The 24,118-nt window shown below is 32.2% G+C and overlaps 1 protein-coding gene across 1 annotated transcript in view; it reads left to right on the top strand.

The window, feature by feature from the left end:
* The window catches only part of LOC137657048 (protein tyrosine phosphatase domain-containing protein 1-like), a 185,096-nt gene that overhangs the window by 135,948 nt on the left and 25,030 nt on the right, over nucleotides 1-24,118 (top strand). Inside the window, exons 5-6 of the mRNA XM_068391409.1 lie at nucleotides 8,300-8,422; nucleotides 18,309-18,492. Coding sequence (XP_068247510.1) covers nucleotides 8,300-8,422; nucleotides 18,309-18,492 — 307 coding nt within the window. The remainder of the gene's footprint in view (nucleotides 1-8,299; nucleotides 8,423-18,308; nucleotides 18,493-24,118) is intronic.

The following is a 24,118-nucleotide window of genomic DNA, read 5'->3' on the forward strand; positions in this document are numbered from 1 at the left end:
CATAAATCATCATGAGAATACATGATATGCACCCAAATATTTATAGTAAGAAAAAGACGCAAACCTAATATACTTAAAATATCACCAGTACAGTTCAACTGTAAATATGCTTAAACATTGGCAAACCATTTTTGAAGATACGGGCTTACTTGAAATTTTTACACATTTACAATTGTGGTGATAATTTTTTCCTTCTCCATAGCGCAGTGGTTCAAAAGCCGAATTGGTTCCTAGGTATATAGATATCAAATTTAGGAAAATTTAAAAGTAGCATAAATATTGAATACAATACCTTTTTCAACCTCATGTTTATTTATGTATCTGACTGTAAGTAATGATTAATTAATTAGTTATGAAAACATTCTTTTGTCTTTTATTTGATGAGCTAAAAGGATACTGTTAACATCAATTATTACAAAATTACTGACAAGGAAATTAATTACTAGCACGATAGAAATCTCTCTCTCTCTCTCTCTCTCTCTCTCTCTCTCTCTCTCTCTCTCTCTCTCTCTCTCTCTCTCTCTCTCTCTCTCATATATATACTATATATATATATATATATATATATATATATATATATATATATATATATATATATAATTTATATATATATATATATATATATATATATATATATATATATATATATATATATATATATATATATTTGAATTTACTTGAGTTCCTGTACCGTTTTTCTTACGTATATCTTTGTCTACTCTTCTTAATCTCAATTCTAATAATCCTTTTATTTCGTTTTTATTCGTTATATTGGTACTTTTTTAATTTTTCAAATTTGTTTTTCTTCCTCCGTTGACTAACTACTGTTTATTTGCTCTTTCTTCTTTCTAGCAATTTATATATTTTCTGCTTTGATTATTATCTGGATAAAACCTAAGACCTGTGTTTTTGTAAAACACTAACACACGAAAACATTAGTTTTTTAAGCTCAGTTCAGCTGAGTGGAAGAAGCTATGCGAGGTGGCTGTTAAGTGAGGTGAGGTGAATCCAAGTGAAGTATATTCAGCAGATAACAAGCTTATATACAAACAGTTGAGAACAACAATGTCACAAAAATTCAAAGTGAAACATGCGATGCCGAGCTTAAACAGGTTTTTCTATTATCAGTGCGGGAGAGATCGAAAGATAAAAAAGAAAACAATGGCATTTCAGTGTATGATTGTGTGTTAAACACGTGCGGTACAAGGCATTGTAAAACGGCCTCTCATTTTGCTTTTAAAGACTTTCCAGCTAAGCGTGTTCGAGCTTTTATATTTCACTTGGTTTACCACATCTGATAAACAATTTTGTTTTTTTTTTCGTATTCTTTGCTGTATCATCATCACCGAATAAAGAGGTTACAACAATTTTTCGCATTCCTTCGTAATGCTGCTGTATTTCCTGTAATTAATTTTGATCCCTAAATTAAACTCTGAAAGTAATCTAATAGATAACTCGTAATTCTGCTGTATTTCCAGCAATTTTGATCCCAAAATACAACTCTGAAAGTAATCTAAAAAAAAAAATAAATCGTAATGCTGCTGTATTTCCAGTAATTAAATCTTATCCTTAAATTCAACTCAAAGTGATTTCAAGAAAAATTCATAATGCTGGTAATTAATCTATTTCCTCGTCCTCTACCTTAGATGCACTTATAATAAAAGAAACATTTGGAAATTGAATAAATTACGATAACAAGCAACACAATTAACGCCAACTTCCAAGTTTAACAGCAACACAATTAACATCAACTTCTAAATTTATGGCTTCGTAACTTCTCGCAAGCCTTGTGACAAGACGTAAAGTTCAAATTATAGTATAGAATTATTAGACATTAGCCATTTTTTTTCCTTGAATAATTCTGCAGTTACTTTCTGGTGGTCGTAATAAGGAAAGGCATTCAACCGAGAAAGTTTTATCGATATTCCTCTACGAGGTGAAATTACTGCCCCCAATTTTTGCGATATACAAGGGGCAAATGGTAGGCAATGACCTGGTTCTTGGGTATAGAGCCAGTGTACAAGATAATGAAAATTATGTAAATGTAATGTTATTTCCAATATGTCTGATTAAATCCATATCAGTTATCGAACCCTAAAAAGAGAATAACTGTTTTATTAGTTTTTTATCCAACGGTCACCTTCTGCCAATTAAGTACGATATTCACATCTTGAATAATAGAAGAAAAAGAAAAAAAAAGAATAGCATTTATTGTGCAAGCTTGCTCCAGCTCCTCTATAGAATATTATTAAAACGAAAAATAAATGTGTATGTTTCATATATATATTATATACAGTATATCATATATATACAATTATATGTCATACACACACACACACACACACACACACACACACATATATATATATATATATATATATATATATATATATATATATATATATATATATATATATATATATATATAATAGGCAAACCTTTATATTATTAGTAAATATACGTACTTACGACTGACAGTAATTGTTTTCCCAGGATATGAGGTCGAAATTATAAGAAGGATAAGCATGGGATGGAGATTTAGGTGAACAAAATGAGATTATGAAAAGTAAAATGACCCTTTTTCTAAATAGAAAAGTAATTACTAAGATAGTCCTACCAGTATTGACTTAGGCATCAGAAACTTCGAGCCTTAAACATAAGCTAGTTACAACTCAAAGAGCTATGGAAAGAATACTGATGGTATCAACACTAAGAGACAGAAGAAGAGCAACAAGGATACGAGCAACTGAAGTTGAGGATATTCCAACAACAGTAAGAGAATGTACTAGACATGGGGAGGACATATGAGAATGACAAGACAATAGGTGGACATTAAGAATAACAGAATGGGTCTTTGAGATTGCAAAAGAAGCGGGGCAAAAAAGGAGAAGCCGATGGATTGACGAACTAAGAAAAAATGCGGGTATAAACTGGCATAGAAAGACTACTAACAAAAGCGATTGGAAGGACCTGTCTGAGTCCTTTTTTTTCTTCTGTGGACTAGTAATGGCTGATTATGATAATAAATAAATAAATATAAATATATATATATATATATATATATATATATATATATATATATATATATATATATATACATACATATATATATATATATATATATATATATATATATATATATATATATATATATATATATATATGTATATATATATATATATATATATATATATATATATATATATATATATATATATTATATATATATATATATATATAAAGTATGTGTACATGTATATACACGTGTGATTAATTATGTAGTTTTAAGTATTAGTATACAATTTGATGAAGGCGTCCAAGTGTATATTTAATCATGAAAATGAGCTTCCTTATACAAATGTACCATAAAAATACATTAATTTTTCATCGTTATGAAGCATATCTTACATCCTTAACTAGCTACAAATCGTTATGAACACTGAGATTTTTTTTTCTTATTTTGCTTCATTAACTCTGCAATTATTTCGAGCAATGTGGTTATGTCTCAAAAATAATTGCTAATGAAAAACATGCGAAATAAATGTTTTCTCTTGGGTAATTTATAACGAGATATTAGAGCCGAGTATTTGTTATATCTTTGATAACTCATTCAAACTTATATACAAAACTACGCTATTTCTTCTAAAATTACTCTTGAACATCAATGAAATTTTCGTGCAATTTAACAACGATGATGCATTTTTAAACAAGGGAGTGGGGATGCCACTATACAGGTATTTCTAGTTTCATCCTACATTGAGAGAGAGAGAGAGAGAGAGAGAGAGAGAGAGAGAGAGAGAGAGAGAGAGAGAGAGAGAGAGAGAGAGAGAGAGAGAGAGTTCATTGAACTGATTTACATCATGAAGTAACATGTAAAATGTATCATTCAATTAAGATGATACATTTTACATGTTACTTCATGATGTAAATCAGTTCAATGAAAATTGACATGTCAATAGGATTTAAAGGTTTCAATTTCTAGTACAAAGCAACACTAAATATTCAACTAAGAATTAACCTGCAGAAAAGGTGCCGTCATTCCATCTTTTTTAATCTCCGGAAATATTGAACGTCAAAAATTATATCAATAATGTTCGCGAATATAAATTTATTTTGTTTCAAATGTATAAATCATGTAATTTGTGAAAGAAAGTTGATAATATTCAAAACATAAATTAAATTAGCGTTATACACTACAGAAATATTCGGAAGACAAAGAAGGAAAAAAGGTCATTACTGACCTAGTGTTTAGTAATGATTTGGTTAAGAGACTATCTCGACCAAACTCTCAAAACAACAGCATTTATAGTAACGAAGATATACCCTTAAGTCGCATCAAAAGATCATATTCGCCATTATTATCATCATTAAGTAAACAGACATACAATTAACAGGTACAGTATATGCTGGTATATACAGTACAGTGTATATATACATATATATATATATATATATATATATATATATATATTATATATATATATATATATATATATATATATACACATATATATGTATATATATACATATATATATATATAAAGTATAGTAGATTAGCCAGGGAACCAGCCACTCGTTGTGATATTACAGCGAGAGTTGTGGCGTCCTTTGACAAGCCAAACAGTATTACACTGGATCCCTCTCTCTGGTTACGACTAATTTATATATATATATATATATATATATATATATATATATATATATATATATATATATATATATATATATATATATATGTATGTATGTATATATATACACATATATATGTATATATATATATATATATATATATATATATATATATATATATGTATGTATATATATACACATATATATGTATATATATATATATATATATATATATATATATATATATATACATATATATATAAAGTATAGTAGATTGGCCAGGGAACCAGCCACTCGTTGTGATATTACAGCTAGAGTTATGGCGTCCTTTGACAAGCCAAACAGTATTACACTGGATCCCTCTCTCTGGTTACGGCTAATTTTAACTTTGCCTACACATACGCACCAGCATTGATAATGCAGCGACTATCTAATGCGCTGCCAGCTCATCTAAGAAACATATCAGGAGTGAGCGTAGATGTGTTTAAGAATAAGCTCGATAAATACCTAAGATGCATCCCAGACCATCCAAGACTGGGAGATGCAAAATACACCGGAAGATGCATTAGCAACTCTGGTGGATATACGAGGTGCCTCACACTGAGGGACCTGGGGGGAACCCAAACATAGAATAAGGCAATACACCGAATAGTCTGGCCTAATCTTTCCACATTCTCCTCTGTCCTCATACGCCTGACAACACTGAGATTACCAAACAATTCTTTTTCGCTCAAGGGGTTAACTACTGCAATGTAATTGTTCAGTGGGTACTTTCTTCTGGGTAATGGTAGACGAGACTTTAGCTGTGGCAAGCGGCTCTTCTAGGAGAAGGACACTCCAAAATCAAACCATTGTTCTCTAGTCCTGGGTAGTGCCATAGCCTCTGTACCATGGTCTTCCACTGTCTAGGGGTAGACCTCTCTTGTTTGAGGGTACACTCGAGCACACTATTCTATCTTATTTCTCTTCCTCTTGTTATTTTGAAGATTTTATAGTTTATATATAATAGATTTATTTAAATGCTGTTGGTATTCTTAAAGTTCTCTTGTAGTGTATTTCCTTATTTCCTTTCCCCACTGAACTATTTTCCCTATTGGAGCCCTTGGGCTTATAACATACTGCTTTTCCAACTAGGGTTGTAGCTTAGCAAATAATAATAATAATAATAATAATAATAATAATAATCCAGACACAGTTTATTCCTTTGGAAAAATACGAATTAATTTTGATGAATGATTTAAGATCTGCGCTTTTTCTTGGAAATTGCGTCATACTTGCTGTAATGATATCCCTTAATTTCAGTCCTTACATGTCTACGCAAGCATGTGTTCGGGGTGCCTCGGAATCTTCATGTACCTTACAAAGAAGTCTTGTAATTTATTGCTAATGGTTGCATTTTCATGTATGTATGTATGTATATATATATATATATATATATATATATATATATATATATATATACATATATATATATATATATACATGATACATATATATATATATATATATATATATATATATATATATATACATATACATGATACATATATATATATATATATATATATATATATATAAATTTCTACCTCATACCTGGGATCGAACGCTAGCCCCTTCTAATGAAAGGCCAGGTCGAAACCAACCATGGCTCCCGTGACATGGTTGGTTTCGACCTGGCCTTTCATTAGAAGGGGCTAGCGTTCGATCCCAGGTATGAGGTAGAAATTTATTTCTATTTGAACACGATGTTGTGTTGATATTAATCCATATATATATATATATATATATATATATATATATATATATATATATATATATATATATATATATATATACAGTATCTATATATGTACAGTTCATATATAGAGGTGTGAATATGAGAAATATATATATATATATATATATATATATATATATATATATATATATATATATATATATATATATATATATATATACATAAAGGTATATATATAAATATAGGTAACTCAGCTGGTTTTCACCTCAAAGGACTTAGCTGCAAAAGCTCTCCCCTCTAGTTCTCTGCCAGTTTCACTGAATAAATTTGTAAGCCACTTGACTTATCCAAAATGGTCGCTACCAAGCTCAGTCGACAGGCTGCCTAATAATTATCGTGCTGCTTACGTTTGTAAATAAATAATAGTATTGCCAAAAAATGTAGACAATTAATTTACTCTCAACCTAGGATCAGTTTTAGAACTGTAACTTGTTGGGCAGTGGTTAAGGATTTATATATATATATATATATATATATATATATATATATATATATATATATATATATATATATATATTATTTTATATATAAATATATATATATATATATAAATAAATATATATATATATATATATATATATATATATATATATATATATATAACAAATGCAGGACAAAGGCCATAGACATGTCCTTAATCGCGACTGGGGTTTGGCCAATTTTCATCACCACTCTGGCCACTGCGGATTGGTGATGGTGGGAGATTTTTATCTGATAGCTCACAACAAGCCAGCCTAATATGGATGGCCCTGACTAGCACAGCTTTGCTGATTATGGCGATAAACAAACCCTTTCACTAGTTTAAGTTATCCCCATTCAGAAAGGGCTTTGCTTCAATCACTCACTCATTCAGCTCTATCACCTTTCCTGTTTTTATAAATGAACAGTAATGATTCCTCTTTATCTATTCTTCGGCCTTCGATCGTCTTCCTCACATTTTCAAATCTCCCCGAAAAAAAAATTATTGAATTTACTATAACCTTTTTTTCACCCATCTTAATTTTGATTAGCTTATTCGTCTCCAATACCTGAACATAATGGATATTACTCGCTTAATTTCAAATACCCACCATGCACTAATTGAATTTACTCTTTTCTGTGTAGGCCTAGGATATTTACACAAATAAATTTTCCTTATTGCCGCAGTGTTTCTATCTTCAATTTGGCATACTACTCATAAACTTCTCTCATTTCGAGAACTTTATCTATACCCTAAGGTCTTTTAATTCATCGCATTATATGACATTCGCACTCCTTTCCAAACTCAACTCTAGCCTTAATTATACTTTTATTATTCCCTCTCTAAATGAAAGGTTTGTGCCTTCTACTTTCACATTTGCTTCAACCATTTTATACACCAGTAGACTCCGACCCCAACCCCATAATAGTTTTGATAAGACATTTAATTATTACATAGAGTATGATTCTTGCGTATCTGTATATTTGACTCTGCTCCTTTCATTCGGGTGTGTACGGATTAAGTGTCCCTTGTTCGTATTTTCCTAATCATTGAATTATACGACAAACAGATAATCATAACGTCAACTTGCATCATCAAACCATTATAGAAAATTTGTTATTCTCAGTATTGTGATATTTGATTTTCAACAGTACTTTTGCCAGACAAAACAGAAAATTAAACCATCATAAAAAATCTAGACCTCTCAGTGTAGTGATATTTCATTTGCAACATTACGTTTGCCAAACATAATAAAAGGTTAAACCATCATAAAACAGATTATACCATTCAGTGTAGTGATATTTGATATTCAACATTACAATTGGCAAACGATGTAAAAACAAAATACATAATCTTAAAAATTAAATTTATAGTTTATCATATATCTTATCAATATTTTTACCTCTTTCCAGTTTTCTACTACAATTTCGGTTTAAAAGACTTCGGAGAACCCACGCAAGGAGGGCTTTTAGATATGGTCAAAGTAATGGCATTTGCACTCTCCGAAGGAAAAGTAGCCGTCCACTGCCACGCAGGTGAGTTCTGAAACTTTCTGTTATACTAGTTAGTGGTCTACCTATAATTAACAAAAGGAAAGGCTGTCAGAAGTACAGTAATAAACGCATTTGTTATTGTTATCCCCGTTCAATTAGGGACGTCAGCAACGGGCCCAATTTTCAATCACTATTATTAACATTATTACTAGCCAAGTTCCAGCCCTATCTACAAAAAAAAAAAAAAAAAAAAAAAAAAAAAAAAAAAAAAAAAAAAAAAAAAAAAAGCCATAAGCCCATGGGCTCCAACAGGGAGGAAAGGGAATAAGTAAATAAATAAACTACATACGATGTAATGAATAGCTAATATATAATATTTTAAAATAAAAAATAAATATAAACCATGAGTGAATCCAACTGCCCATACTAAACCACTTATCAACTATAACACAATAACATGAAGTTTTGTTTGGCAAAGGCCGGTGCTGATATAAGACCAATGTTATCCAAATCAATCAATCAGCTACCTGCTGCACTTACTGGTCTTGAGTCTGTTGACTTTGGTGTTCACTTGCATTTGTTATGCTATTCAAATAACATCATAACTTTAAGCCAAGAGTCCTAGGTTTTAATCACTTAATTGAATAATGTAATAACACTGAATTATTAAATGGTAATAGTTGCTCTTAATTCTTCTTCATTGTTGTGTTTAGAGAACGGTATAGTTATTGCTTTTAATATATTCTTTTTTTTCTATACGGATATATAATCAATTTAAAACTAGAGAGGCACTCAGAGTGCAGACCTCCCGCCAGGCCAGCTTATTTCTCGAAACCAGCTTACTTTTCCCAGAATCAATTTAGACAGTAGGCGTATTTGAATACTGTGTGACAACCATGTGCGGTTAGGGTTAATACTGTAGACTTTTTGCTCGACCTTGACCTTGGTCTTGGACTTTCAAAATTAAATCACTTCCACGTCTCAACATAACAATAAATCCCTAAAAGTTTCACTACTCTATGAGTAAAATTGCCGCCAGGAAGTTGTTGAAAAACAAACAGACAAACAATGGCGAAAACATCCTCCTCCCAACTTCGTTGGTGGAGATAATTATTCTTTTAAAAATCTAAGTTTCCAACAATAATAATTATGAGAAAAATTATCCTCATTAAGAACCCTCTTGTATTGCATTCCTGAATTCAACATCTTAGAAATGTTATCTTACTATAACATGGATAGTCTTTACCATAGGAGTTTATTTAATCTACACCTAAAAACATCAGCTTCACAATAACTACTACACACCCTTAAATCAATCATGTGCGTTATTCTAAATGCATAACCATTCATTTTTTCTATGAAGGTACCATCAACAGAAAATGAATATAATTAGACGAGGTAAAATAATGAAGCTATTATAAGAACGATATAAAAACACTATTACAGCCTTAAAACGTTCGCTTTTAAATGACTTTGCACAGAAAAGTTCCACAAAATCAATAATTTCATTGACACATTCCCGCTATTGATGGTAGTCTAACATTACCAAATATCAAATGAGAATCATATCAACGCTTATACAAAGTCCAAATGGTTTTCTCTTTTATGGTTTAATCCCTACGTCTCAATTTCTTTTTCCCTTCTCTTCTGCTTTCTCAGTAGGTACCATTGGCCTTGTAGCATTCTGCTTTTCTGACTAAAAGTGCAGCTTGGCTCGTAATAAGACAAAAATAATCTGATATTTACTTGTTCACATGTCGAGTTTAGATCGATTATTTTCTATGCTTGAAGGTTTCTCGCCTCTGTAAATTCTTTAAACTTAAGTGAAGACCGCAAATTTATATGTTACTTTAGGTAAATGATTTGTGAAATAAATAGATGTTACTGATAAGCGAATTGATGCGTAAATTTCCTTCGAACAGTCGATAATATTAGTAAAACATGCTATGAATTAAAGACGTTAGTTTTACTACATTTGTTCTATTTCATGTTTTACTATGAAGAATATTTTCTTATATTTTACAGTAATAAATATGACTGAATGTAAGTTTGTTTATCATGAATGATTTATAGGTCCCATGGGATTGATGCAATGACTGGCTCTACCTTTCCACCTTTGTGTTTCTACCTTTCGATCAGTTTCTACCTTTGTGTTTCTAGCACTACTTTTACCTTTATACCTTTGGGAGTCTACCCTTCCACCCGTTTCTACCTCTCTCGCTCTGCACTGTTACATATGTTTACATACCTTTTCTAAATGTCAAGGAATACCTACTTGTCCTTTCCCTAACTCTAGTCACATTTCACAGAAAACAGTACATTGCTAGTGTATAAGACCCGTCAAAAATGACAGCTAATTATTTAGATACACATGTACACACACAGATTCAACCCTCCCACCCCCTCCCCCTTTCCTAACTACAAAACGGCTGTGCCGGCAATTTGTGTAAGATTGTGATTTCCGAGTGTACTTCTCGGGTTATCCCCTCTCACCAAGGTATGACTACTCCCTCTACCCTTTATGACATGGAAAGACCGAGTACCTATACGTCTGGCAATGCCGCTGAGCGTGCCCGTAAAGAAATATATATATATATATATATATATATATATATATATATATATATATATATATATATATATATATATATATATATATATATATATATATATATATATATATATATATATATATATATATATATACAGACACTTTCTCTGTATTATATAAGAGAAATACTTGGACCACCACATAAAAAACAGGATTAATTAACATGGTTGACTTTTAGTGCCCCATTACTCCTAAGGCCTTTAACTAGTTCCATACCTACGACCCCTACAAATGATCACAGGGGCTTTGGGGATAATGCCACAATGCATTTACTGAATGTCCCATTTCAGGTATATACTGACTAAGAATAAAAATTCCTTAAGTCATTGAACTAAAGACAAGCGAGGGGGCAATTAAATCAGAGTACTCACGCACCAAAGAATATAATTTTAGCTCCTTAATTAACGATCAGAGAAGTTTTCATGCTACCAAGTCTAACCTTTCCAACAAGAGCAATTAATCCCGGTTGACAAAGTTTCCTCTCCCTGGAAAACCATTTACTACGTTTTATTTGGTCCTTAAACATTTTGAGCCATTTTTTTCAGTTTTTCAGTTAAGCTTGTGTTTATAACTCAATATTTATTTTACGGTTTGAGTTTGTAATGCATTTGGGGAGGAGGAAAGGTAGCCGATAAGCTGGAAAAGCACACGGAAAGGGCTTCTTGTAACCGGAAATGAAGTAAAGCTACCGAGATGATACTCTCGGCGGCCGCAGGCGAAGCGAGTACCTCATAATTACCTGGTGTAACCTGCCGTAAAGATATTATCCGAATTACCTTTGACATTAATATGGTTGAACGACCGGTTCGTTTCCCGCCTAATCAGGGTGTTTAGGAAGCTGTGAATCAAGCCTAAAACCGAAGGTATGTTTCATAATCAGAACAATGGGAGAGCTTAATATCAATTTTTTATTAACCCAATTTTATTCTTACTATGGATTATATTTAAAGAAATTTGGCCATAGAAGCCATTCAACTGTCATGGTGTAACTAGGGAAATATCAAAGTGGAATATGAATTAGAAGATTTAAGTTGGAAAGCTGGAAGGAAGCAAGGAAGCGAGTACGGACGTAAAACTAGAAGCTTAAAATTTTACTATTATCACCATCATAACTTACACCATTAAGGGTTTAAAAGTCACTCATGAATGGCAGAAGCAAGGGACAGGGACAATGCCCTAGAGACCTACCCATGTACACCTAGCAACAAAACCGGTGTCGCCTCGCCAAGACCGGACTTGGATACATCATGCCCTTCTTGTCCTGAAAGGTGGCCTGATGTTTAAACAACCAAGACATGTTAGGATAGTTCGAATGTGAGGAGGGAAATTACCGATATCACTCAAAGAAGAGCGAGGATTAATATATATATATATATATATATATATATATATATATATATATATATATATATATATATATATGTGTGTGTGTGTGTGTGTGTGTGTATATATATATATATATATATATATATATATATATATATATATATATATATATATATATATATATATATATATATATATATATATATATATGAAAGAGATAGAGAGGTCTTATCTCTTATTCTTTTAAGAAATGCAATCGTTTTCGATAGTAGTTATCAAAAAATATCACACCGATATATTAGAATTCCTTATTACACTTTTATATGGGACATCCTTAAATATTGTGGGGACTGACTATTCCCATTAATATACGTCAAAATGATATATCCTAAATCGCTCTACCAAAGAGCAAATGAAGTCTGTGGATGGACTAAAACGTCTTTGAGACATCAAAAATCCTTGTAACACTCACTCTCTCTCTCTCTCTCTCTCTCTCTCTCTCTCTGTATATATATATATATATAGGTTGGCCAGGGCACCAGCCACCCGTTGAGATACTACCTCTAGAGAGTTATGTGGTCCTTTGACTGGCCAGACAGTACTACATTGGATCCTTCTCTCTGGTTACGGTTCACTTTCCATTTGCCTACACATACACCGAATAGTCTGGCCTATTCTTTCCAGATTCTCCTCTGTCCTCATTCACCTGACAACACTGAGATTACCAAACAATTCTTCTTCGCCCAAGGAATTAACTACTGCACTGTAATTGTCCAGTGGCTACTTTCCTCTTGGTAAGGGTAGAAGAGACTCTTTAGCTATGGTAAGCAGCTCTTCTAGGAGGACACTCCAAAATCAAACCAAAGTTCTCTAGTCTTGGGTAGTGCCATAGCCTCTGTACCATGGTGTTCCACTGTCTTGGGTTAAAGTTCTCTTGCTTGAGGGTACACTCTGGCATGCTATTCTCTCTTGTTTCTCTTCCTCTTGTTTTGTTAAAGTTTTCATGGTTTATATAGGAAATATTTATTTAAATGTCATTTGTTCTTTAGAATATATTATTTTTCCTAGTTTCCTTCCCTCACTGGGCTATTTTCCCTGTTGGGGCCCTTGGGCTTATAGCATCTTGCTTTTCCAACTAGGGTTGTAGCTTAGCAACTAATAATAATAATAATATGTGTATATATATATATATATATATATATATATATATATATATATATATATATATATATATATATATATATATTACCTGTATCCAATATTTTATGCTATTTGGATGTGCCCAGGGATCACACAAAACCGCTAACTACTTTGCAAGCTTGTGTGGGATTTGTATTTCATTTGGGTGAAGATACCACGTTCCAAAGATGTTCAGTGACTACCTAAAAACAATGTTACAACGATATATGCCCGTTTTCATTGCGAGTTGGAATCATTATTATTAAATGCTATCAATAAGGGTATTACGATCATCATCATCACTTCATAAATGTTAATAAGCAAACCTCTTCAAGCCATACATTAAGATCACCCAATTGCCACCTATCCACCATCATCTTTAACCCCCACCTGGTTATATCTTTCTACTCCCATCCCCACATGTTCGAGGTTTAAAGGTCTCACAGTTATGATGAGATCCTTCTGGTGGAAGTTTTTTAGTAAATGTAAAACAAAATACTAAGATGACAATATTTCATACATTTTGCTTTCCAGCTGTTTACGATTATTTCAAAACAAATAATGAAGCAAATATGCAAAGGACTGATTGAACAGATATCGATAGTAATGAATTTCTTGAAGAGCTTACCGGGGAAACACCTATAAGGTGTTGGACATCAGGTCATGAAACGGCAAATAAAATCGTAATAATACGAAGAGTCAATGCTAAGGAAATATTTCCTTTTGCTTGTACTCAGACCTTTGAGCATTGGGCAATCGTCACCAGGGAAGGGGGTTCGCTTGGAAGTGAGCGACTTTCCCAAATAATGATTGATTGATGGGTTGATTATGAGTTTTCTGTCATCATGACATCTAAGGTTATTGACGACAAATCAGATAATTTGAGTAAACAATGTGTTAATAATATAATTTTTTATACCCTATATCCTATAAACCACATCACTATAATAATGGACCAATGAACATTTTCATTGCTCGTCATTTCACATACTTTATTTTCACCAATCACTTCTGAAACAATATAAATTATGTTAACTGATGATGCATTTTAAATCAACCTTAAACTAATATGATTGATATAGTAAAAGATACTATCTTCTCTCAGAGGGCCGGAGCCAAGTGGCCCGTGACAAAAGCTGACCCCAACCACACCGAGCTACGTGGCTCATGATCAACATCAAAGGAAAACACTGAAATCAATAACTAAACCTTTAAACCTTATTACCTTCGAAATTTTGAACAAAGGCCACTTATTAATGATTGGTGACCCAATAGGTGCTATTTGAAAGATACATTATTTTCGCCTAAATATAATGCGTACAGTGAGTATGTATGTGTGTGTGTGGAGAGAGAGAGAGAGAGAGAGAGAGAGAGAGAGAGAGAGAGAGAGAGAGAGAGAGAGAGAGAGGTTCTGCTTAGGAAAATGCAAACGAAGGATATTTCCCTGTTATGAATATTAACATGAATAGTCAGTTATAATATTATTCAAGAATTTTTTTTATAGAAGTAGGATAGGAAAATTCAAATAAAAACTTATGATAAATATCTTGATGAATTAGTTCCGAAATAATATTAGATTACATTCCTTAAAAGAATAAAAAGGTTTCTCTCTTTTCATATATATTTCATTCATCATCGCACTTATTTGAGTAGTATCGGTAATTTCCCTCCTCACATTCGAACCATCCTAACGATGTCTCGGTTGTTTAACGTCGGCTACCTTTCAGTGCAAAAAGGGCATGATATCTCCAAGTCAGGTCTGGCCAGGCGACACCGGTTTTGTTGCTGGGTGTACATAAGATCAGTGCCCCAAACCCCTCTCCACCCAAGCTAGGGTCAGGGAGAGCCAGGCAATGTCTGCCGATGACACAGCAGGTAAACCTATGGGCTCCCCAAAACTCCCCTCCCAAGCTCACAAGGATGATGAGGTTGCCTTGTATAATGACAAATTTTACATATTTTCATTATTTCATATAATTCTCATCGTCCTTATATTGTTGTAGCAGACCCTAATTCGAACCCTTAAACGACTTCTTGGACGGTTTCAAAGACAGCTTCAAATTGGAAAACACAATGAGCCCATAATGTGGAATCAAATATCATAAGTAGCATGAGTCACAAATACGCCATAACACAAATGAACACTCGATCATAAGATGATCCACCGACAACTCCTTACAAAACTCTAATTTTCTTTTGAATATATCTCGAGATTATCTCCAGTGCTTCCTGTTCAATTGATTCACATCTGTCGCATAGTTTAGGAATGGTGAAAATTTTAAGACATAAGAGTAGTAACTTCGCCAAGAACCCTCGAAGCTCGGGTGGCATTTGTTAGCCCAGACATTATTGAAATTTGGGATGAATTTTCAAAAGATTGAAATGCGAAAAAAAAGTAGAAAGAAAATTGTCAGAATTGCTTTGACAATTCTGGTGAAAATGTGTTTGTTGAATTCACGGCGATATTTAATATAAGGAAGATTTGGTCATAATTATGCATTATAAAAAACACGTCGACCTTAATTAAACGATAATAAAAAAAAAAAAACTTCCCTTGCGTTATGAATACGTATCAAACAAGGTGCTACATCAGCGAGCGTTACCCAAAGGACTCCCTGTGATTAGGGCCATTTCCAACGTCATGCAATTTGACAGTAAAGTCATTAGTAACATTTCACTATATATTTTTCAAGGGTATGTATGCCAAGTCGATACCCTTCCAAATGTTCTTCAGAGTTTGTGCAATTCTGAAGGACCCTCAAACAACTCGTTTGACCTTTTAGAAACTATTGTCTTATTACGTGAAGAATATGCGCTTAGAATGGGCTGACAGACAAGCAATAATTGTTAGACACCTTCATTGTTCGTAATTACAGACTTATTTTCTTCTATAACAAAGTGTTCGTTTACTACCATTGTCTAAAACAAACACGTTGATTCATAAAAGAACTCTTTTTGTGCCTATTTTTCAATAAATTTGCAAAGTGTACACAAGCCAAATGCAGTTCCGAACACAAACACTTCGAGAAATTTAATTATAATATACATAATCAATCTAGTTGAAGGCTAAAAAAAATTACCACGGTGACCTTTTTCAGGGCATCTAAATATTATTTTGAAAATCCTTTGGTTTTGCTTGTTAAGAGAATTGACCCAATTTGAAATGAAGGAGTTATAGATTGGACTTATCTTTACCTTAGAAACATGAGAGTTATTCTGTTTTTCCGATTAGATTCTTATATCATAACGGAAATTAATAATGTCACTGGGAGAAAACTGAATTATAGATAACAAAACATTGGATGCGATTATCAAGTATATCTCAATTTTCCCTTTTTTTTTATGAATAGATTGTTTGACGATAGACCTAAAAAAAAAAAACACACACATGAGAAATCAATACTTGACAAATAAATAAAGTTTCTTGCGTGTAGTTTTTTTTTTTTATCTTCGTTTAATAGTCATTCATTACCGTTTTTTATCTTGATATAGAAGGACCTTCCCCGCAATCATTAAGGAATAATCTACGAATATCATTCTATTTCGTTAGCAACTACTTTGCGTCCAGTAGTTATCCGTAATTCTTCTCCAATTGCCGAGGGTAATTTACTCCCGAGAGTAATTGCGAGAGAAATGTAGAGCTGTTTGCTTTTAAATGAGAACTATGGATCCTCTTATTAAGTGAGTTATTTTCTAAATAGCTTGAAGGAGATGTAGTGCCTGTCATTATATGCAGTCAGTCAGGTATAAAAAGTCTTATTAATACACTCTCTCTCTCTCTCTCTCTCTCTCTCTCTCTCTCTCTCTCTCTCTCTCTCTCTCTCTCTCTCACACACACACACACACACATATATATATATATATATATATATATATATATATATATATATATATATATATATATATATATATATATATATATATATATATATATACTGTAATATTGATTGTGGTAAGGAACTTCGTATGACTGATCTAGATTTTAGCGTTACTTTTGACCGTCTTAATCATGAGGCTCTTGTTTTCAAACCCAAACATCTGAGAGTAGGTGGATCTTTTCTTGGCATAATTATTAAATTTTTAAGTAATAGACCGCAAAGAGTAGTTGGTGGGCACTATAGTGAGTACAGAAATGCAATATCTGGTATTCCCCAGGGCTGTGTTGTTGGCCCATTACTTTTCATACTATATACACATAACATGTGGTTTGGCCTAGAAGACAAACTTGTTGCATATGATGCTACTCTCTTTGCATCAATTCCATCTCCTGAATATAGCTCTGGAGTTGCTGCATTCCTTAATAGAGATCTAGCTCAAATTAGTGCATGGTGCAAATTATGGACGTGAAGTTGAACCCTAACAAAATTCAGCAAATTATGGGCCATTTGGATAACCCCTAACAAATTTCAGCAAATTATGGGGCATGAAGTTAAACACTAAAAAAATTCAGTAAATTATGGGGCATGAAGTTAAACCCTAACAAAATTCAGCAAATTATGGGCCATGAAGCTGAACCCTAACAAAATTCAGCAAATTATGGGCCACGAAGTTGAACTCTCAAAATTCAAAGTATGATTGTAAGTATGTAGAGGACAGTGGCTTCTCGAAATCCAGATCTCTCCATTGATAATGTTTCTCTAACTATATACAACTCAGTTAAAGTCTTGGGTGTGATTCTTAATTGAAAATTTACTTTTGAGAAACACATTCGGTCTGATTCTTAAATTGCACAAAAAATACTTCTTGAGAAATTCTTTTATGATTTTCGGTGATTAATCTATCCAAAGAAAAACGTGTCCCTTTCACTTTCAGGTCTCGGGAGGACAGGCGTTCTCATTGCCTGTTACCTGGTGTACGCCCTTAGAGCACGTGCCAGTGACGCCATTAGGTACGTCCGCATGAAGAGACCCAATGCCGTGCAAACTTCAGGACAGATTCAAGTGGTCCAAGAATTTGAACAGGCCATTCTTCCGCAGCTGTATCTCTTTTCTAACAGGTAAGACTCTCTCTCTCTCTCTCTCTCTCTCTCTCTCTCTCTCTCTCTCTCTCTCTCTCTCTCTCTCTCATATTCCATGTACGATACTGATATATATATATATATATATATATATATATATATATATATATATATATATATATATATATGTATGTATGTATATATATATATATATATATATATGTATATATATATATATATATATATATATATATATATATATATATATATATATATATATATATATATATATATATACTGTATATCAAGTTCCTACGCCCTATTGACGCAAAGGGCCTCGGTTAAAGATAGCCAGTCGTCTCCATATTGAGGTTTTAAATCAATACTTCTCCATTTATCGTCTAGTTCACACTTCATAGTCCTCATCCATGTAAGCCTGGGTCTTTCAACTTTTCGAGTGCCTTGTGGACCCCAGTTGAGATAATCTATATACATTCACGTAAATTTATTCATTGCAGGTAGATTTTCTACATTTTAAGTAAATGTATATGAACGTACAATAATATTAATCTAAACTTCTTTTGTTACAGATGATTTCAAACAATTTCATCATTAACCCTTTTACATTTATAAGTTTCAAAGACATGATCTCTAACGAATGTAAAACATCATATCCATACGAAGCTCATATTTTGTCAGAGAAATCCTATAAAACATCATGCAACGAAAATAAAGAATATTTTCCAATACCCATCGATGGAAAGCAAAGGCTCCCTGTTTGTACTATCGACGCGGTAAACGTCACTAACACGCTTTTCGATACAAAGACGGGCTTTCTGCGCATGCGCCTTCATGCTCTTACGGACTCGCCAATAATCAATCGCACCTACTTTCAGTACGAAGAAATCTCGAGGGATTATTGACTTGGGTAATGACATGTTATCAAAAACTCGTCGTACTTTTTATTATAACTTCAGGGCCTTGGGGTATTCTTCCGAACCAGCTTATACAGAATTGGGCATCATTTGAAATGTACATCATAAGGGGAATATCAAAGATGAATAAAAGGATGGTATTATAATAATAATAATTTTAAATTATTATCATTATTATTATGATTAGCATTATTATTGTTGTTGTTGTTATTAGCTAAGTTACAACCCTAGTCGGAAAAGCAGGATGCGACCAGGCAAAGGGCTCTAACAGGAAAAAATAACACAGTTGGGAAAGGAAATAAGGAAATGAATAAGCAAAATGAAAAGTAACGAATAATGAATAAATAGTATCTTGAAATCAATAACGACGTTAGAATTGATGTCATATATAACCTTACGTCAACCTGTTCAACATAAATCATTCACTGCAAATCTGAACTTCTGAAATTCCACTGATTCAACTGCCCGATTAGGAAGAACATTTCATAATCTAGTCACAGCTAGAACAAAATTTCTAGAATGCTGTGTAGTATTAATCCTTATGATGGAGAAAGGATGACTATCAGAATTTAGTGCATACCTAGTACTACGTAGCCTACAGGATGCTGGAGTCTGGAAAGATCTACTGTAAATGCAAAGGATGGTCAGAATGATGAAAAATCTTAAGAAATGTCCATAAAGAACTAACTAAACGGCAGTGCCCGAGACTAATATCTAGATCTGGAATAAGAAATTTAATAAACCATACAGATTTAGGAAAATGTGGTAATGGATTGCATTACTGGTGAAAGAATAAAAGTTCATAAAATATACGTACTGTATATCATGAAAGTATAAAATACTATAGAGGTTCTATTAAAGGAAAGAATTATCACTCAGTAATTACGTGTCTGACGTAAAATCTCAAAAAACTACTCAAAAACTTAAAAATCTCTAATTACTAATCAAAGTAAGTACTCTTCTGTACTCGGCGCTTTGTTCTACGGATAACCAGGAGATTGGACATTCCAATTTTTAACCTACTGTATATCCTTTATTACGAATAACAACACAATTTACTCAGGAACATATTTTTCATCCATTATATGCTACATATATATTGAATGGAAAAGTATTGATTTAGAAGTTCAAGAAAGGGACGACTGGCGAAATCCAACCGAGACCGTTTGCGTCAATAGGCGTAGGAGAAATTGCCACCAGTAGACCTATATTCCAATGAAAGTCTTTTATATATATATATATATATATATATATATATATATATATATATATATATATATATATATAAATATTTAAAACAAACTTTAATTATTCTTGTTTAGACAGCTAAAAATGGAATATAGGTCTACTGGTGGCAAAATTCTCTCTCTCTCTCTCTCTCTCTCTCTCTCTCTCTCTCTCTCTCTCTCTCTCTCTCTCTCTCTCAATTGCAATCAAGCTGTTTGTATGAAACTCACTAATATGGTTAATTATTTATCATAGAAGAAATATTAGTAAAATTATATCAATTCCCTTGCTGGTTTATTTCAGTTTTCAATATTATTCAAAACGGTAAACCTAGGTATAATAATTTGCATCTCATAAACAGGTATAAAATCCCAAATATTTGACAGATATCATCAAATGACTGCACCAAAAATCACAATTTAGGTAGGCCTATATAATTAAGCTGGTTTCCGTATAAATACATATTCAAATATAACCGAGTATTGGAGGCGTATACTTTGAAACTTTCATCTTCACATAACAAAAACAGCAAAGGTGATTAAAATAATGATGGAAATTATGAACCTGATAATTATAATAAAAACTTTAAAGTAATAATATTACTGAAATAAAGTGTTCACTTACGTTATATAATCCCAGCATATTCCAATTAATTATATTTCATACTTTCGCCTTCCCTACTTAATGAGCAATTAATGTTTAAAATATTCAAATGAAAAATAATAGACATGTTACATTTTCTGTACACATCTAAATTAGGGTACGAATCAAATTAAGGTTTTTGAACATACAGTAGTATCGGCCTAAGAACCATTTATCCATCTTCCGAATATCTGTGATTCTTTCGTGTAACAACCTTTTATTCACAGTTCATATATATAATTATAAGCTTATAAAACCAATGAAGTGTAATAAGAAACATTCTTTGACTCTGGCTTTGGACTATATATATATATATATATATATATATATATATATATATATATATATATATATATATATACTCTGATTTCTGCAACATATCTATCGTACTCCTCGAACACAGTACTTACCTTAGTCTTAAGTATCATAATTCCTGTGTCCGGAAAATGTCTCCTATATAGCTGACATTGCACGGCTGGTTCAGTCTGGTTCATGAGATTAGGCCGTTGAGAGCGACTCCATCTCTCGTTAGAAAATATAATTGTTCATCATTTTGGCAACACTATATGATCATCGGCAATGATGAACTGGGTGAAGGTTCTCCATCCTTAGACACTACTTGAAGTTATTAGACACTTTAATATTAGTTATTTTCCTTCTCATTCTGGTTCGTTATAAGTTAGCTAGAAGGAGCAAGAAATAGGTTGATGTTGGGTAGGCCTACACCTTGAAGTTTTCCGGGAAAGTTGATTCTTATGCCTTAGGTTCCTTACACATTAGACTTTTCGTCTAATGAAACATTGTTGCTGGCAGTGTTTACGATTAATCAATCTTCTGTTAACCAGCGACCGTCCTTACTCCCACGAAAATGAAAGTAATACCTTGGGGGTAGAATAAAGGCTTGGCGTGAACCTCTTAATAAATTACGACATTTAGTAAAAGCTAATGTTTGACTTCCGTAATGGCAATCAATTGCAATTGTACACGTATGCCTCATAAAAGTTATCACCAAGGCCAGGGTTGTTAAACATCAATAATACTTGTTCCGTTGTCCTTGCCGAGTTACAGTGATGAATAAATATGCATGGTAAACCCAAGAAGTTCTGCGGTCTTTCTAAACTTGACATTTATTTTCAATTCTTCGAGATTGAAATGAATTGCAAGGCAATTTTATTAAGAAAACGGTCTCTTATAATAACACGTGTTAAACTGATCCAGAAAATCCAAGCGTCAGAGATTATATATACAACACTTCAAATATAAAACTACTACGGCAGGGCAAATTTTCCCCTTTAATTTTAGATTTTGAATCCGGTGTATATAAATAGTTTCACCTCTCGGTAGATATAAATTAATAACTGAACACGGAACATTTTTCATTCCAATTGCCCCAACATATTTTCACAAATTTGAGTTTATTGTGTTTTTAATCGGCAAAAATTATGCGTGCCTCGCAAAACTTGCTTGAATTTGTGGGGATGGCGGTTAGACATCATGTACGGCTAGAACTTTTGTTTCTCTCTAGTTTCGCCGTTTGCTGACTAAATTCTCAAGAACACTGATCTATGGTTTAACTTCATGTGGTAAATTCACGATTTCACTCAATGCCTAGGCGTAATAGCTCAAAGGTACACAGGAACACAGAAAAAATCTTATCACATCCAATCTACACTTGTTAATCAAAACCCCGCCAAGAAACGTTTGATGACGTCAGTGTATTCCTCCGCCGCGGGATACTTGACGGATGTGGAAAGTTTTTAATATTCAAATTTATGTAGAGCAGGTTTACCAGGTTTTCTAAATGAGAAAAGGCCATCTTCTGATAAACTACAGCTTTTAAAGGCCGACCCGTAAGTCAAAAAATGCCAAAATAGAGCATTTAGGCCAAGCTTTTTTCATGGTATTACAAAATGCCAAAGAATTTAAAAAAGGCCAAATTTGAGGTTTTTGGCACCTAGCAACCCTGCTGAAAAGGTAGTTCTTAACTTAGTACCTTAGCATTTGCTGATGAAAAGGAAACAGTAACTGTTGATAAGCTGCATATCTGATATATTACCTTTTGGTCATATATTGTAAAAAAAAAAAAAAAAAAAAAAAAAAAAAAAAAAAAAAAAAATCTTTACTTGGAATTTTTCCAGTTTTATATCAGTTGGTTTCTCTATTGCATACAGTTCTTTTATGAAAAGTTTATCTTTGTCATTTTAATATATGTAATCAGAACAGATTTGCCGGATGCAGCGAGTTATTCTATGTCATAAATCTACGCCTTGTTAACTACCATCATTTACCATCGAACATAGACCCATCCCTATCATCTACTTATATATATATATATATATATATATATATATATATATATATATATATATATATATATATATATATATATATATATATATATATATATATATATATATATATATATATATATATATATATATATATATATATATGGGAAATGATGAATGGAGGAGTATTGAATTAAAAGCTCAAGCTGGAGACAACTGGCGAAATCTAAGGGCCTCCCTTTGCGTCAGTAGGCGTAGATGATGATGATGATGATGATTTATATATATATATATATATATATATATATATATATATATATATATATATATATATATATATATATATATATATATATATATATATATATATATATATATATATATATATATATATATATATATATATATATATATATATATATATATATATATATATATATATATATATATATATATCCTAAATTGACAAATCTATTATTTAATTTAAAAGCACTACATTTTCATGCGTATGTACAAGTGTGTACATGGGCACAACTCAGAAAGCCTTGAATCGTATATAATTTTCATTTTCAC

The sequence above is a fragment of the Palaemon carinicauda genome, chromosome 18 (assembly GCF_036898095.1).
Source record: "Palaemon carinicauda isolate YSFRI2023 chromosome 18, ASM3689809v2, whole genome shotgun sequence".
Taxonomy (NCBI): domain Eukaryota; kingdom Metazoa; phylum Arthropoda; class Malacostraca; order Decapoda; family Palaemonidae; genus Palaemon; species Palaemon carinicauda.